This window comes from Trichogramma pretiosum, unplaced genomic scaffold, assembly GCF_000599845.2.
Source record: "Trichogramma pretiosum strain Unisexual culture from Peru unplaced genomic scaffold, Tpre_2.0 scaffold29, whole genome shotgun sequence".
Classification (NCBI taxonomy): domain Eukaryota; kingdom Metazoa; phylum Arthropoda; class Insecta; order Hymenoptera; family Trichogrammatidae; genus Trichogramma; species Trichogramma pretiosum.
This window is the reverse complement of record NW_019641669.1, coordinates 1091136-1110409: the sequence shown is the minus strand read 5'-3', so window position 1 is coordinate 1110409 and position 19274 is coordinate 1091136. Positions and strand designations below refer to the sequence as shown.

Sequence of the window (19274 nt, the reverse complement as noted above, 5' to 3'; positions counted from 1 at the left end):
GCGGCTGCAGTCGCGAGTCAGAGAATGTACACACACACACACATGCCTATAAGACGATCGAAAACAAGTGCAACAAGTGCTGCACACTCGACGAGCTACGCGGGTGCACATACACGTACACGTATATGTATAACGCGAGAGATGCTCAATCGAAGAGCTTCGGTTAGCAGGTAGTAAAATACGTGTATAAGCAGCCGGGTAGAGTAGCGCGAAGCACACATTATACACAGACGCGCGCGCGCGCAGGCACTATATATATCGCGGGTCTGAGTAAATAGACATTACCCTATAATTGAGCCTGAAATATTTCAGCGCCATAAATCGCCTCGTAATTATTATTGAATATCGAGGAGTAAAGTATTATAAACGGCTCTCGGCGAAAAATTCCACGAGTCCACGAATAATAATACGCACAAGGGGTTGTCTCGCTTAAAACCAAATCGAATACGCATACGCATAAACGCAAAACGAGCAAAAATACTCCAAGAGACCTCGGAGTTTACGCACACGCACGCACGCTTCATTACGCATCGGTCATCGCATTTTTTCTTTCTCTCTTTCTTTCATTTGTTGTTGTTGTTTCATTTACCGTGAAGCGACTGGTGCAGCAACGGAGGCGGCGGCGGCGGCGGCTGCGGCTGCGGCTGGTGTGCTAGCTGCGCAGCGGATCCTAAGTCATGAGGGTAATAATCTTCGTAGAAGTTGCTAGTGCATAACTGTAGTAGTTGCATGCCTAGTGCCGCGTTCCTGTCGCCACGCACTGCTGCATTGGCCGACGACGACGACGCCGCTATTGCTATCGCTGGTCGAGCTGCTGCTACTGTCGCTGCTCTGGCTCTCGCTGACTGTCGGGCTGCTGCTGCTACTGCCTCTGACGCACGACTTGTCGATCCGCGCTTCTTTTCGAGATCGGGAGCCATTCAAACTTGCCCGCTCGCTGACTGACTCGCTGCTCTTCTCTCTCTTTCTCTTTCTATCTTGTTTTCTCTCTCTCTCTATCTCTCTCTTTTCTCGATCTTTCTCTCTCTCTTTAGTAGCTCCTCTCGCTCGTTGTGTTTCGCGTCCCTCTCGCAACGGTGTTTTGTTGCTCCTTGCCGAATACTCGCACAAATTTATTTATTACGATAAATAATTTACAGCGCGATATCGGTCGCGACTGCTGAGAGATCGACGAGTACCGGTGCAACTTTTTTCTCAATTCGGAGCTTTTTTTTACTTGCTACTCCAACTTTCGACTTTTTTTTTAGAAAGCTTCGAACTGCTTCACAAGCACGACTGTATTAATGATCGGCGAACTAGCGCGATCGCGCACACTTTTGCAGTTTTTCTTTTGTTTTTATCGATTAAAACCCAAGAATCGTTGACAATCTTGCTGCTGCTGTTGCTCGATGCCGATGCACGCGCACTGTTGTTGCCGTTGCTGCTGCTGCTGCTGCTGCTGCCGTCGTTGTCGCCGTCGTGTACTACTCGCGCCGCCACAACTTTTGGTGTCGTAATCACCGATCGTGAAACATCGCGTGAATATTTCGGGCTGAATATTCGGACCGACGACGAGGGAGAACGTCAATAAAACGCCAAAAAAATGTTGCAGTGAAAAATAAGGCAACGAAATCTCAATTCGACGAGCGATAAAAGATCATCCGCGAGCGGATTTTCGAGTCTCTTTCAGAAAATAACGAGAAAGCACTCCTGTGACCGGCGATGCATCTTTTTGCTGCTGCCGCTGCTGCTTGTTGCTCTCCGTCGATCGATGACGTTCGTTCGTTCGTTCGTCGCGAGCGCACAGATGTAGAGAAAGAAATATATATGTAAGAGGAGAGGGAGCGAGAGAGTCGAAATGGATTGCATTCACTTTGGCTGCGATATTTAAGCTCTCTCGCATTCGAGACAAGTATGCGACCGAGCTCTCGCGTGTATATAATGATGATTATGCGAGCGATGATGCTTGTATATACGTATGTATGTATATATCAATGTGTTTACGAACGGATTCGCGTTTTATATATTGCGCTCTTATGCGTGAGAAGCGTCGACAAACGTGCGTGTCGAGCGCCGCAAGACAGACTGGCATTACGAGAGACGGCCGTCATGACACGCCGAAGAGCCCGAGTAAATGTCTATCCCCACCCTCCGCCGTATGGGCCGTCGCCGTCGACGCGCATACATACACACGTACACACACTCACGCACTCGGGTATCTCACACATGCATATCGTGAACATACACATACACACAACGTCGCACTGTTGCTATACTATGCTCAGCTGCGATCCAACTCCTCGAGTCTCTCTATATACAATTTTTTTCACTCGCTCGAGCTCGTGTGCGCGTATACATGTCCGTGCGCGAGGTGGAAAGGCAAAACGACTCAAGTCCACTTTTCGAGTTTTCGAGAAAAAACGCGTTTTAAGTTGCATACGAGTGCAGCTATCGAGATGCGGATGACTTGAAGTCTCAAATTATGATATTACTGAGGCAGCTTTTAACGTATGTGTTCATCGAATTAAAGGGCGCTTCATTATAAACTGATACTGATAAAAGGACAAAATTATGGGCTCGAGTTGTTTTGTCTTTTCGCCACTGATGTTTATAAAAAAAGCAGCAGCTCCGATGCATCGCCTCTTCTGCGTACGCTCACTTATCATTGCACGAGGAGTAGCGGTCAGTTTAAGTTTATACGCGCGCGGATCATGAGCAGTTATCAAAATAGAAAAAGAGGGAAAAAAGTCAGTAAATTATCTGACAGTTTCGCTGACACGTGTTTTGTGTGGACCTATTTTTTTTTTTTTTTTTTTTNGTTTTGTGTGGACCTTTTTTTTTTTTTTTTTTTTTTTTATATATTTAACACATCGATGACATCGAAAGATTTTCGAATGTGTGTTAGCGTAGATGTTATAATAGATCAGAAATACGGAGCACCAAGCGCCGCGCGGCACTAGTATCAAAATGTATACATAATGTCACGCCTGTTCTCAAGTATATATATCGTGCGTAGGTATATTTAGGAGCAAGAATACCGAGAGCGAAATTCATAAAGCTAATAATCGCTCCGTACCGAATCGATTCGGAGGCTCGACCCGGCTACTTGTATTTTTTCGACCTTACCTGTAATATTATTATTATTTTTATTATTTATATTGTTATTATTATTAATATTACAATTCTCGCATCGAGAGGTGTGCACAGCAAATATGTGTGTATTGTGTGTGCTGCGCGCGCCGAAAGACGCTCCCAAGGCACTACCTCGTAATATAAATACACGATCATTATCAGTACCCCTGTACATGTGTCCTTATCTTCGTCGTGATTTTTTTTTCGAACAATCACAGCTCGCACTCATACGGTTAATAATTTTTTTTTTTTCGCTTTTTCTTCAAAATCTATAACACGGCTTTGAGCGCGCACGCCCACACGCACTCGCTAGCTTGTAATCGAAGATTAAACAAAAAAAAAGAGATTCGCTGGTGAGCTTGTATATATAAAAGTCACATATATTTGTTGCGCGGCATCCGTTAGGGGGGAGTCACTGTAATTGAGTGTTTGCGCGATTCGACTTGCAATATATACATGTGTAGTAGGAGCAGCAGCAGCAGCAGCAAGTAGCGAGAGTAAAGCCAGTGATTTATAATATCGATGAAGAAGCAGCTCGCGCGCCGCGCTCGACTTTTTCGCTGTCGCGACTCAATTATTTTTGCATCGAATGTGCATTGTTATGAGTCATCGTGTGTCGCGGATGTACGCGGCCGCGTTGATAAAATACTATACTTAAATCGTACTATTATTGCCTACTCTTGAGCTTCGTGTTAATATTCGTAATATTTAAAGTGCAACTATACGCGAGGCGATGCACTTTTTTTCTCGCTGACAACTGCTCTTCGTATAATATATTGTATACAAAAATCACGCGTATTCGACAATCTTCTACGCTGCCGCGAAGTTCGCCTTGTAAATCGGCGCCTGAACTTTGCGACGCACTCAATGCAAAATAAAAAACCCACACACAAGAAATAAAATAAATAATAAATAAATGGAATTACGTTTGCGCTCGCAAACTGCGAATTTCAATTGTATTACACATGAGCGTTATAATAAATAATGCGAACGATCGAGTCGAGTTTCTGGCCCCGACACTATTATACGCGAATTTAATATAATTCACCGCGATCGGTATAACGATTTTGGTGCCCCGTGAGACAGAAAGATTGGTCCTAAAGCCTAGCTACGAGATCAATTTGGAATACGCGAACGATGTGCATATCGCTTTAAAGCGAAATTCGTAGCGATCGCTACAAGAGAATCGTGATAATTATTTGTTAAACCTTGCATATTTACCAATAATTATCTATGATACGGATTCTGTTGAGGGATTTGTAATTCCGTTATATTTGAAGCGAAAAGAATTAGCCTCGTTACGTATCAATATACGAGATCGTTAATTGAAGAAAAGCGGGAGAGAACGATCCAGTGAAGGCGGCGGTGGAGGCGAAGATGTCGGCGGCGCACACGGGCAAAACAATTAAACGCTCTCGTCCTCCCTTTTGTAGACAAAATGCTTACATTAATATTTGTTGGGGCTCGTGCACGGGCACACAAACACACAGACCTATATATACAACACATTATAATAAGCAGTCCATGTACACTTGCTGCATGACACAGCGCGCGCGCCGCATGGACGCCATTATAATAACAATATAAAAGCTTCGTCGTCTGCGGCACTTTTCTCTCACTCGCCTCTCTTTCTCTGTGTTATCGTACTGTTCTTCTCCTCTTATCGATTTCCCGCGTATATGTCTATGCTATTCATCGTGTGTGTGTGTGTGTGTGTGTGTGTGTGTGTGTGTGTGTGTGTGTGTGTGTGTGNTGTGTGTGTGTGTGTGTGTGTGTGTGTGTGTGTGTGTGTGTGTGTGTGTGTGTGTGTGTGTGTGTGTGTGTGTGTGAACGCCTCGCTCCTTTTCACCTTTAGAAAAACCCGGAGTTGGCTTATTTATTCATGTCTGACCTTCCCTCTCCTAGCGCTGCTCGCCTTATATACATTATACGCATACATACATACAATGTGCGAGCGCTGTGCGAACTTCTTCTAATCCATTGCGATGATAATGATAACAATAATCGAGCGACGACGACGACGACCTTGACGAGCTTCTCTCCCTCTCTTTCTTACTTTTTACGGCTCCGATTCTTAGATGCTATATAGGTTGGTCGTTTGTAAACGTGGTCATTGGCCCTATACACAATTCGGGCCGCGGTGCGTGGATAAGTTTGCGCGATACTCCACTGCTTATACGCTCGTACAATACTTACTCGGCGACGAAAGAGAGAATAAGAAAGAAAGAGAGAGAAGTGCGTGTGCGTTTCGCACATCCACCGAGCTCGTGTTCGGAGTATATACAAAAGGCGCTAAGAGCACGTCGTCGTCGTCCATCTATAAATAGGGGGAGTCCATAGCACATCGAGCTTTGGCGCAAAAGCTCGGACTTTGTGCACATATACGCGTCTTTCTCTCTCTCTCTCTCAATCACTCCGGCGTGCGCCAGGGAGAGAATAAGAAACAAACTATCATCGAAGCCGCAAAAGCTGCAAATTGTTTGTTGTCGAGCGTTGATGACTCAGATCGCTTGCGTCGGATTCGTGCTTATTGCGACAATAGTCGCACTTGATTGCTTTTCTCTCTCCTTCTCTCTTTCGCTGCTGCTGCGATTTTTTATCAGTGCGAGCTTTGGGAAGCTCTACTGGAACGAAGTGCGAATCTCGAGCGCGTGGGATCTTTATATTTTCGATGGTATACCTTCGGATGCTATATACCCACAGAACGAGTTAAACGTATCTTCGATCGTTATATATTGTGCGATAAAGAAATAAACGAATGCAATTCTTACGCACGATGCGCGGCGCAGGGGGCCGTTTGTACCGTTATTAAACGCGTATTACACGCAGCGCGCTCGCGATCGCATGCGCGCACGTAACGGAATTGCGCGCAAGCGATCGTTCGCGAGAGACAGAACTGCGCGCCCGGCGTATAACGGTATCGATGCGTCGCATGCGTACAACGAGTTCTTTACCTTGATTCCCAAAATGTAGCGGCCTGCAAGCGAGCGCCAACGAAAAGAGGAAAAGTGAAAGAAAAAAAAGAACAACGGAAGAAGGTAGAGACAATTTTTGCGCGAGGAAATCGTCGTTGCTCGCTGTTTACGTGCGCAGGTAGATGTATACGCGGCGCGGTGAGCAGCAGTGCCGGGAGCGGCCGATGAATGAAATGAATGAAACTTCACCGACGTACACAATACTTAAATAATGTATATATAGAGCCAACTAGGACTTGCCAAGAATCGAGCGAAAGCTCGGGTCTATAAGGGTAGGATAAAGTAGGCGATGCGACTCGCCACCGCGCGTATTATTCGCATTAAATGCGAAAAACTCGCGCGTACCACGCACACACTCGTGTGCCGTGTGCGCGTCGTTCCCCGAGACGACCTTCGATCGATGCAAAAATAAAGTTTGTGTGTGTGTGTGTGTGCGCTTACACGTACACACGTCGCGCTGGATACATTAGTTCGCTCGTGTCTGCGCGCGGCGTATGTGCGTATAGATCCACGTTGAATCGCGTCTATTGTACGTGAGTACATACGCGTTAGTTACATGCGCGGCGTCGCGTATTCTTGTGAGCTTGCGAGCTACTATACGACGTACGTACATGGACGTGCGAGCTGCTCAGCGCGAAAATGACTTGACGCGTTGACTTCGAGACTCTGCGGCAGAGCGCTGAATCGAGAGACAAGAAGGAGCGAGAATAAGAAGAGAGCCGACGCGTACTGGAGGCGTGGAGTTAACGAGTGACCCAAATGTAGCCCTACTTATTGTTACTTATCAATTATACGCATTTATAAATAGTCTTTAATGCGGTTTGATATCATCGATTCAGGCCCGGCTCGCATCGAGAGAGAAAAATTGCGATACGAGCGGTGGCCAATTGCGCTCTTTCGGAATGAAAAGTTTACATATGATTCGCAGCGTCGATACATCGCAGCGAATTTACACGAGAAGATTTCGAGCGACTGCACCACAACACACACATACACGACTTTAAAAGCTGTCATTGTTGCGCGCCTCTGCGATGCGGTACATGTGTATACACGTGCTTTACGCGGCATTGACGAATATTTAGTGTAAATAAACGAAACACCGTGTGTAACGCGCAGCTAGCGAGTACCAGCTAATTAGCCCGAGCCGACTCGATCGAGTGCTGTGCTCTCGGTAGTATCATCATCGTATGCTGCCGAGCTCAATTTCAGGCCTGCTTCGTTTCCCGCTTCCTCGATACACATATGTATACTTACATGTAATAATGTATCGGAGGCTTCGTATTATCGCATTATGTGAACCAGGTACATCGAATCTCGAGGCGTGAAGCATATCGCGTACGGATGGAGCGTTGCACCTTGCCACAAATTTATCATTATCGAATGCGTGCAATGTGCATATACGTTATGTTATAAGGCTTATGTCTCTCTTAATTGAGATGAGATGACGCGAGCTATCAATGCTCAAGTATTCATTTTATAGCTTGAGTCACTCCAAACTTTACCTACGACACACGCAGCTGCATAATTACTAGTCACAGATTTTTCAACCCAGCTCAACAATTGTACTTTTATGGTTATTTTTCAAAGTTTCGTATAAAATAAATACTCGTAATTTGGTTACAAGAATACATTAAGTACATCTTTAATATATTGCGATAAAATGAAGTGCGATATTTGTAACCTTTTTTTTTTTTTTAATATATGTCACTTTTCGATAGACTGGAGGACTCGCGTAAGAACCACAAATATCTCTGTCTCTCTGCTTCTCTCTGCGTCGCCGATTTTCGGTAAGGTAAATTTTTATTTTTATTTTTAGGAAGGACCTTCTTGTATATATCATATTAAATTTTTAATACTTATTTTTCATTCTTTTACCGCTGGCATCTCATCTCTCCTTTCTCTCTATCGAGCACGACGTGTTTGTGCGTCTGCGTTTATATGTAAGTGCGAGTAAGAGTCTCTCTCTCTGTCTTTCGCGTTTCAAGAGAAAACCAGGCGCGACCGGTTTCCCTATCAGGACTCGTTCTTCTCGGGGCCTATGTGTATGTATACACGCATGCATGCATGCATACGTACGCATACATATACACACGTGCAAGACTCGCGCGCAGCATATAATACGCGCTGCGAGCGACCGCAAATCGAGCGAAAAAAGTAACGAGATATAGATGCAGCCAAGAGTGTATTTTTTTTCCACATCTCCGAAGTTTCAAAGATGCTGCTGCTGCTGCCGCTGTTACCTCGCGCGTCACTGTGAATAATATATCAAGGCATGTGCATGGGCACATGACGAGAGTGCAATCGATTCGATACCGAGTGTTTTGCGCGCGATGCACGCACTGAACTCTGCACTGCGCGCGCGATAATAATGTCACTTGTTTGTGTATAGCAAGTGAGTGTGTAAAGAGAAAAAACATCGAGAAAGGAAGGAGTCGCTGTAGAGAATAGCGCACATATAGGGTACACAATTGTTGTGATTCAGTGGAATGACATTATTATAGGAAAACGCGAACGATTGATTCTCGATTCTATCTTGAGCTTTTTTCTCCGCATTTATTTCAACTCCTGCGTATCGCTTTGAACTGTTGAATATCATTACAGAGACGTTCTATGTATTCACGAGTGATAACGGACGAGCAGATCGGCAGTTGTTTTTATTTTTTGATATTATATCAACGCATCAAATTTTATTGTCCTACAAAAACAAGCTCGTGTATATTAACCTGAAATACTGCCTCGTTACGTTCGGTAAAAAAAAAATAAAAGGAGATAGAGAGATAGAGAGAGAAAGAGAAAAAAAAGAATATTTAGTGTTAAAGTTAAAGTGCAACGTGCGTAATGCTCCTGCCAAGGACGTCGACTTATTTTGACACATTAAAAATTTCTCGTGTGCAGCATGTACGCGACGACGTGGCTCGCTTGGTACTTTTACTTTTTTACCGCAATGAAATTTGAATTTTTCGTGTGTTTCGCGTGCATGTACATGTAAAGAGAGAGACAGAGAGAATCTTTTTTCAAGTTTAATAGGTTGTGTGCATCAGTGGGAACGAACGATGTACATTCATCCAAATTTATACGCATAATAAGCTTAAGATTCGCAGACATGTTCACCTGTAAAAATACCGTCAACAATAAGAGCTTTTTTTCTACGCGAGTAATGCAGTAGATCTTTCAAGTGTCTTTTTAATTAGCTTATGATCGAGTCGCAACATCAGTTTCCAGAAGCATTCGAACTCAAGTTGCGGTTGATTAGAGGCAAATATAAAAACGAAGACATATAGCGTGTCGATCCACGGTATATCGATAAAAATCTGAGGATTATAATTAGCAGTCGTGGTATAAAACAAGCACGATCGTAAGCGATAGGTCTGTTCGAACAAAAACTCGAATGGCCAACGAACGTCGATATAGCTCGTATATAGTCCTGTTGCAGGTATATCATAGAAACACACACGTACGAGTTACATGCACGATAGGTATATACATATGGCGCACAGACACAACATCGGTATAAGCGACGCGTGTTCGCGAGTGTATAATTAGCACGTGTGCAGATGATTCCACATAATTCTTACGGTCAATTGTGACGTCGGTGCAGCGTCGCGGACATGTTTACGATTTGCGCGTATCGCGCGTGGGTATACATATATTGATGTCTGCTCTATAAGACAGATGTGCAGTCAGCGAGAATACTTCAAAAAATTGCGCTCATCACGTGCTCTTTGTATGTGCAATCGGCAAGTGAGATTTCTTTTCAGTCGGAAAAAGCTCAAAAATTACATTCAATAACAAGAAAAATTTTTTAATTAATTTGACGTCATTTTTTAAATAAAAGACCAAATCGTTGGTTTTGCTCACCAGAATTTATTTGGTTCAAGTTGAATTCGTGTATTTTTGCTACGTAAACAAATTAGGGAGCTAACGTGAAAGTTAATCATTGGCCCGGCCCATTTCATGTATCGACGTACACAAACCCCGCGTAATACACGGTTTAACTTTCCCTCTCTTTTTTGTTATTTTTCTTTTCAGCTCTCAGTCTCACAACAGACATACAGAAACATTAAAAATAATATATTTCAAAGATGAGTAAAACTAAAACTTCTCAGTAAAAAATTTTTAAGTTATCCAAAAACTATACAACATTGATTATGTGAAATATCTTCTCCAAACGCGCGTAAATGTGTGCGCCAGTCGGGCTCGAATCGATAGCGATGGCTTATTTTCCATTTTTTTACCTACACACTCGACCTGTCCTTCAATTTTCTACCCTTTTAGTCTTATTTCCCTATGGTCAATTATATTCTGATCGCCGAGCAAGTGAAGGTTTAATTCTGCTGAATGAACTTTTCCATTGAAGTCCAAGGATGGGCGTGCCGCAGCCGTTCCAGTTTTGATCCCGACAGCCGATTCGCATATTGCACTCGTCGTACGCTCGTACGTTAGGGTTGAAGGGTTTTGGCGTTTCACAGTACAATTGTCTTCTATTTTATTAACTTTTTATTTTTTCATCATTTCTTTCCTGGTTGATAAAAACAAGGCCAATAAACGCAAACCGAATCATTTATTAATTGTATATAATGACGTGTTATACGATAAATACTAAAAATGCATCATCATATTGCCTGTGGCATCCCAATACCATCTTTGAGTTATCGCGCGTTGCGGTGGATGGCCTGCTATCGCGTATCTCTCGCTCTATCGTTTAACGAAAAAAAAAGTAACTACAAAACCGACGATAAGCCGCAAAGAAAATACGGAGTTAGTGACTAAGATGAAATTCATTTCTACTTTAGTATAAAAATATTTCATTCATAGACTCATAATAAAGTTCTGAGTTGGTAAGTATATGTCAAAGGCTAAAACTTTATTCTTTCAGGGTACGCTTGTAGTTTGTTGTTCGGTAATCAAGATTGGCATATGACTTCAAATAAGATTTTGTTCAAAAAAGCTTTCTCAAAGTTTTCGATACCTACTTGCGTGAGCATGGGACAAGCTAAATTTTCGTTTTAAATATTTACACGGATTATCAAAAATGACACATCAAATTATTTCTATTTTTAGTTGATCGGCAAAAAAATTGTTATCTCTAACAGTTAATTTAGATCTTGCAGTATTTGAAACGATCCAATTGTTGGCACGTAATTCATCATTCTTGATAATAATACATTTTTCAAGATCATGGCGTAAACGTCTGGAAGAAGAAAAATTATACGATGCTTTTTCAAGGCTCCGTTTAACAGGTAAATGATCCGCGAGCGAGTGCAACGACGCTCCGTATTCATTAAAATATAAAAAAATGTTGTTGCAAAAGGTCAATTATTCTCAACAGGCGCAGTCGAACGTCTGAAAGTTTATTTAAAAACGAACGGCAATAATCTCGCAGCTGTTTTTGTTATATTCCCTCAGCGACGAATGATTCAAGCCCGGCATCTTAAAAAACATCGTCGATATATGGCACAAAGATCATAGGCGCGAGCGAGAGAGCTCAACAACACACAACACATCCCTCTTTCATATACTGACATTATAAATGGAAAGTTTCATTGAGGGCATTGCATCGGTAATTGAGCGATGATAACTTGGGCTGCTCAGAATGCATTAATTAAATCTGCGCAACTGCAGAGAGTTTTCCTATAGTTCACGAAACAATTGCTCTCGATGATACTACATGCTCAATCTTGTTTGTTTTAGTGCACTCGCTCGCACAAATACGCACGTATGTATTATATGCAAGAGCCACGCATTCGTGTGCATACAAGCACGACGACGACGCGTTAGTTGAGCTCGCGATGAGTTGTCATCGTACATGTCTTTCTCGGATTTATCCAAGGCTACGCGCCTTGATTGAGCGAGTAATTAACATTTTTTTTATAATAACTGTAATAGATTATAATACGGAAAGTTGGCGTGAAAATAGCACTGATGGCACAAGGAATGAAAAATAATCATCTTTAATGCTGTATTTTTTAAAAGTGACATCAAAGCTTATCAGCGAGTGAGAGGGGTGCAGCTTAATGTAACAAGCATGCTGCATATTAACCCCGAATGTATCGAAAATTAGTCGAGCAAATATTTGACGCTTAAACAAATAATGGTGATGAAATCAAGTGTGATCGTTCAATTGACATTACCGAAGAGAAATCGAGAAATGGCTCAGTTATGAATAATTTGTATTTTTTGAGACTTTATCGTTTCAAAAAAATCATTTCCAGTCAAAATATTATACTTTCAATTGGTCAAGTAGCAAAATTAAAAATTTCGAAAAAATTTTCAAGATCAAACAAGGAATAAAGATTTTAATAGATATGTATGGTGTATAAAAATAGTGTGCCACGCTCTAATATTGTGAAAATTCAATTAACGATCATACATTCTTTAATATATGTGACCTACAAAAGGGTTTGAGTAATAATCAGCGTGAATATCTTTTTTTAAATTTATGCTCAAATATGAAAACGAATAAAAAGCGAGTCTGTGTCGATCTTAACTAAACCGCATGTATTAGTTCAATCGTGTCTCAGCGTAATATACTCTCTTTAATATTTCTTAATTGAAAGACAATTAGATGCTCAAAGCTGCGTTGAGCTCAGTGGAACTCGAAATTGGTCTGTACGCATTCTTTCGTCCTCGGCACCGAGAGTGGCCCAAATATTATTTGATGACAATTTTTTGCAAATGATTCATAATCTATCGGTGCACATGTGCGAGTGAAATTTCAACCCGTTCTTTTTTTTCGCGTTATCATCGTTCAAAACTTCGAACAAATTTTACACGCTCGATTGAATTGAAGCTCTTTCGCTCGCACGCGTAACTTTTTCAAGTGATTTAAACTATGAGCAACATATTTATTTTTATCAAAGCTTATAAAACAAACGACGATTGCCGGTTCGAATGAAAGGCCAAATGGATATCGATTATGGTTGAATCGAAAGGAAAGCAATAAAAAAAAAGTTTTGTAGAAACAAAAAATAAATCATGTTTACTAATTTCCACATGCGTCGGCAATTTGAATGCACGCGCGTTACTGTGCAAAGAACTGGTATATTTGTCTTTCGACTCTCTCCAATTGATATAGGGTTGTAAAACTTCGGTACAATCATCTTGAATTGACGCATACCCCAGGTTTAGTTGCATTAATGTAACATCGTGTACACCGTTTCATAACAATTTCTCGCGAGCAAAATGATGATGACTGGTTTTTTTATCGCGCTGTTTAATTTGGACATGGTATGAAAAAAAAATATATAACTCGATTTCATGCGATTGCGTAGACATAATTAGTGATCCACGTAATTGATACATGAAATATTCTTATGCATATGCATTGTTTTATTTTTAGTTTCCAATCGACTTGTCGTCGTGGTCGAGGAACGGCACGTGCGAAAAAGTTTATAACCGATAACTCAAACGACATAAGGCATATAATTCAAGTTCAAACAGGCGCACTACTACCTGGAAACATTGGTGTTACTTATAATAGCTACCGACATTACGCTTTGATTTTATCGTCTTCTTTTCATTTTAAACCAAAAATCTTGGAGTAATTGCGAGTTTCAAGTGAATTAATTATTTTATGTTGCTTCAAGTTTACCGAGCAGAGTTACCAATCAGAGTTAAAAAATGAAAAAAATTATGATTTGAGCGAACCATTAACATGATAATCGTTTGTTCAACTGGAATCTGCAGAGTATTATTATACATGTATTAAAACTACACGAAATCAACTGACGTTTCTGACGTCATTCCCGGTCTGTTCGGGCAAGATGTCGGACAAATGGACTTTCATGCGTGCACTTTTTGCTTTCCGAGAACTACGAATTTTGGAGACTTTTAAAGACAAGCCTGATGTTAAAAAAGCCAACTCTTTTCTCGAAATTATCTTCACAACCAGATCACTGGCCTATAATAATAAATTTTCATTTTCTTTGTTCTTTCTTATAGTAAAGACCCGTTTGGTGTCTATGTTGGTTACGATATTATTTGAAAAACCAAAGACTCAGGCTGAAGTTACCTACCAATATTTAACGATATTAGCATTGGATCACGAAACATTTTTTCCTGTCCAATATAGTACATCAAGTAAAATTGCACGGATAGACCAAGTATTATTTAGCTTTGCTATCGTTTATTTATGTTACACTGCATGCGCAAAGAATCTAGATTTACGATTGTGATCTATGGCAAAATTAATCGGAGCAGGAATCACTGGTGCTCGTACAAACGCGCGGAGATAACAAAATAATCCTTCGACACAAATCAAATTTTTTTTAATACACAATACTCACTGCACTGAAGAGGCGCAGACCCGGCGAGTCTAAAATTAATTTTTTCAAACAAGGAAAACTCGCGTTTGATTTATAAACATTAGTTTACTTTATCGTCGATAAGTGTGCGCAAAATCACGAGCAAAGAAGACGTTAAATATTAGTAAAAAGAAGAGGAAAAAAAGAAGATGAGGCAAATGAGAGAGAGAGTGAGAGAGAGGGAGAGAGAGAGAGAAATAACAAAAAGAGATTGCGAAAACACTGGTTTTCTCAAATACACGTATATATAGGCGCGCGCGATGATCGCGGACTGTATACATACGCACGAATTCTCGCCGATAACAGTTTATGTGTTCTTCATATATGTATTGTCACGCACATGCGTGCTCGTAATATCATTAATATAAATAGATAAACAAATAGAAATGCGGGCCTACATTTATATTATACGCATGTAGTATATAATATACACTCGAAGAGCGCAAAGAAAATACACATTTACGCGCAGTTCTGGCGCGCGCACACAATGTGTGTTATATATAAAGTTACACATTTATATTGGCGCGAATCGCGTCGCGGATTCAGCGCGCGCGCGACATACACACAGCAGAAGCTGCTCTTTATAGAAATCGAGATAAAATAATATAATATAAAAGCCTTACTCGGGCGCATTATCCTTATCGCCGAGCGCCGCAGATTCACGATCGAGCGTATTGAGTTTCGCGTTCGAGCGACGCGCAATCAGCTATGCCCAGCGTAGCTTGTGCACACAAATCGCAAACAATCTCTGGGTTATATACGTAACCTCAAGAATATTTCTATTTCTACGTATCACCTACAACCCAAACATACGCATAGAGCACATGTGTCCATTGATGACACGCGTAACATGAATATGTGATGGTTTGGGTGAAAAGTTCAGATCAATAATGTAATTAATTTCAGTAAAATAGACTTTTACGTGGACAGTTTCATATTGATATCCTTCTTTTTTATCTGCTACTTATTAATGTAAACGTAAAAATTGAAAAATAAGCACTGCCAATTTGTTCCTCACGTGATGCATTCAAGCTCGTACCACGTAATCGCCGAGATTTAAAATTGCAGTATTGAATGATAAGCCTCACAAAAAAGAGTAAATTTTAATCCTATCGTCAAGTTGAAATGTTGATTCGGAATATTCGAGGCTCTCAACTAACTGCAATCAGCTGTGTTTTGAAGATTTGAAACGATAAACATTAGTTCGATATTAATGCATCATTTGTGATAATATTTATACTAAATTAAAACCTTTCTTCTCAGAAGGGAAGATTGAATAAGGTAAATTAAAGTAGAAAGTAAGGAAATTGAAGTTTTTGTCATAGGATTGCATCATTTTATTAAATTTTGCGCTTTGAAATTAAAAAGTTTCTGTTCTTTTGATTTATTATACCTCTGTGATACAATTGACAAAAAATATTAATTTATTTTTCACGTTTTCAATATGTCTATTTGTAATATCAAATTTTAATGAATCAGGTGATCAAGTTTAAAAAATGTAGTGATATAATTTCTATTACTACAAATACAAAATTTTATAAAGCAAGTTGAAAAAAGTAGAATTGCATAATTTCTCTCGATTGATAAGACCATGAAAATAATTCGAAAATACATATTTTTACCCTGATTTATTATAAAAGTCGAAAAACATCTTCATCATCGATCCGACTCTTTTATTGCAATTCAAATTAATTTGTTTTTGTTTCGTGATTTACAGCACCAGACTTTTATTCGATTTTTATGGCAATTTTTTTAAAGTCATTTAAAAATGATTAAATAAAAATAAATGAATCATTAAAATAAATAGATTGATAAAAAAAATAAAATAAATTTCAATGTCTATTTAAAAATAACATTAATAGTTTCTTAATTATAAAGCAAATTGTTTTTATAATTTTATTGATGATTTTTTTGCAGGGATTTTTTTACAAATATTTAATTGAAAATACTGAATAACTAAAATTTTAATAAATGCTTTAATAACGTATAAAATATTAATCCCACAACTGTTTCTTACACCAAAAGGAACAAGTCTTGGCGCAATTTTCTTCCTTACCGACATCGTATTTATTTTCGTACAAAGTAAATACGCGACATATCTTGAAAATTGCAATAAGATACTTAATCCAGCTCTCAATAAAGCAGCTACTATAGTTTACATAAACTACATTTTTACGCTCAATCGAACGCCATATTTTCAAATCCTATCAACGTTAGTTATATTCCTTCTCATTATATTCCCTCTTTATATTAAAAGCCGCGCGCGCTTCTGCGTGTCGAGCACGTTTCTAAAAACGAGCGCATTATGCTGCTTCTTCTGCTGGTCCATGTATTCAACGCGCAAGTCGGTCTTTTAATATTGTAAAGTGGTGGGCGCCTTTCAAATTTGGACACTTCGTTCGCACGAATATATACACGAGCACCAACCTCGTGCGTATAAGCTTACCGCGCGCGTCAGCCATGTTGTAATAATATTTTTGTCTGCAAGAGTGCGTATCGTCGTTGTGCGCGTAATAATAACCATAATATCATAATGCTCGTGCTGTACTGCTACATGTTATGAGCACGAGAAAACTGCGATGCTGCTGCTGCTACAGCTGAAAATGTGCATGCTGTGCTGCACACGTTACACGGCTATAACAAGTGCATCCGAATGAAAATTTAACGCCAAGTTTCGTCGCTCAACGAGCGAATAATAAAATCAAAGCCGTGTGTCTGCGCGCACTTGCGACTCCGCTTATATACATGTACACGATATACACGCACGGAGGAACGGATCTCTGTCTCGCTCTATTATATATACGTGTTTTATAATGTAATGCCTTTATACCATCGGCGTGCGCGACACGAGTATATAATATATGTGAGGTCTGCCTGCCACGATCGGAGCACATTATATATATATATCTAACTGACTGCACGCAAATCGAATGCATAACGACGAATTATATTACACGATGACAAGTCTTTGTGTATATGTGTGTGTGTGTGTTCGATCGAAGAAAAAAACGAACTTACCGGCTTCGTAAAACGGAGAATCGCCGTCGCGACCGTTTCTGACATTACACCTGCGCGTCGATGTTGTGCCCTTGTTACCGCTGCTCTCTTTGCTCTTCAGTTTCATATTGATGTTGACGATGATGATAACGATGATGTCTCGTTCGAACTGTTCATTATTTTAATTTTTTGACGAAAAAATTGCATGCACCACTGCTGCTGCAGACAACGACGACGACGACGACGACTCCGACTCGTGACCACAACAGTTTTTTTTTCTATATACTGTTTAACAACCGTTCACTGCTCTCCGCGAATTTCTTTCTTTCTTGCTCGTGCTTTCCTTTGGCTCGCGACGATTATGATAATGCACGAGGTGTCATGCCAACAGCAGCAACGACAGTCACAGCTGAAACTCGACAGTCATTTATATGCATCACTGATTAAAACACATACTTGTAGCTATTACGGCACTGCACACAAATATATGTACAAGTTCGAAAACGAAACGTCCGTCCTCGGCCGTCGTCGTCTTGTTGTCTCTGTTTCGCTCGCGGCAGATTCTATATAACGCGGGCACACACGCACGTTCATACACACACACGTACACACGCGCGACACACGTATATATATCTCCGAGAATTAATTCCTTCGCTGTGCTGCGTTTTGTGCTCTCTTTTAACGCTCCGAGTTATGCGCTTTATTTCCAACACGCTCAAACACTCACACTCACACACAAACACACTGCTCCGATCTCTTGTATTACTGGCTTTTGTATACATAAAAAAAACTCGCGTATTCTGCCCCGTGGACGAATCACTGCACGCAGTTTTCGTTTAAATGCACATCGCAGCACACGTTTTTTTGCGCTATATACACACTACACATACACGCGCATATGTTCGTGTTGGTATATGTGCTCCGCTATCGGCCGGCTTTCGAACACTAATTTATTTCTTTTTTTCTTTTCTGATTCGTGTATTCTCTATGTACATCGAGCAAATAATACACACACCAGACTGTCACATGGTGGGCATTCACTCGAGGCAATTGTATACTGTCACCGTCAAAACACGCCGACTCCAATGACCCGCAGCACACGCGAGCGTATATTATAAAACTACACTCCGCGAGGCATCTATACTAGCCAATTGGCGAGGTTAGATTTGGACTCTATCCGCGCTCCGTACGTTTAAAAAAAGCAGAAAAAAGCAAAAAAAAACAACGTATTATTATTAACGAGAGTCATTCGCAGCACACGGCCAGCAGCAGGCAGCAGCACTCTCCTACCCACGGTACGCCGCACGATGTGCGCTTCAAGGTTACATGCCTTCTTTTTTTTTGTATTCTGCAACTACTGTGCGCGCTCGCCAGCGCCATCTAGCGCGCTCCGAGCGAATCGAATGTCAAAACAAGCGAAATCATATATCCGAGGATAGTCGTCTGCTGTATTACCCGTGACTGGCACAACACTGTCACATGAGCGGCTCGGTCTGTAAAAATATATCCGTATCGATGTCTCGGAGCTGCTATGGTCGCGGGGCTTCGACGCAGGGCCGTAACCAGCGAAATTTTTGATTTTACCTTATACTAATGGTAACCCAAGCTACATAAGTAACCCAGGTAACCCCCCTTCCCCGAAAAAATTTTCTGGTTACGGCACTGCTTCGACGATTGCATATATTTTTATTGTACGTTATGATTCATACACTTCCCCTTTTGTGAGAAAAAATAAACTAATAAATACTTGCTACCTTCCTATATTATATAAGTTTACAGTTACAGAGAAAGATTTGAATTTCGATCACTATAATTATACCATAAACCTACAAAACATATGATAACAGAACGATTTTTATTAATTATTTTTAAAAGGAGAAGGGGGAAG

At 40.7% G+C, this 19274-nt stretch overlaps 1 protein-coding gene across 5 annotated transcripts in view; it reads right to left on the bottom strand.

The window, feature by feature from the left end:
• The window catches only part of LOC106660174 (nuclear factor of activated T-cells 5), a 42006-nt gene extending 23363 nt beyond the window's left edge, over positions 1-18643 (bottom strand). For 3 of the 5 annotated variants that reach the window (XM_014383042.2, XM_023460401.1, XM_014383043.2), the window contains exon 1: positions 590-2100. In XM_014383042.2, coding sequence (XP_014238528.1) covers positions 590-920 — 331 coding nt within the window. In that variant the 5' untranslated portion in view covers positions 921-2100. Of the gene's footprint in view, positions 1-589; positions 2102-17407 lie in introns of those variants that run through there. The other 2 variants (XM_014383046.2, XM_014383045.2) reach the window with 2 other exon arrangements.
• Positions 18644-19274: the final 631 nt, after the last annotated feature.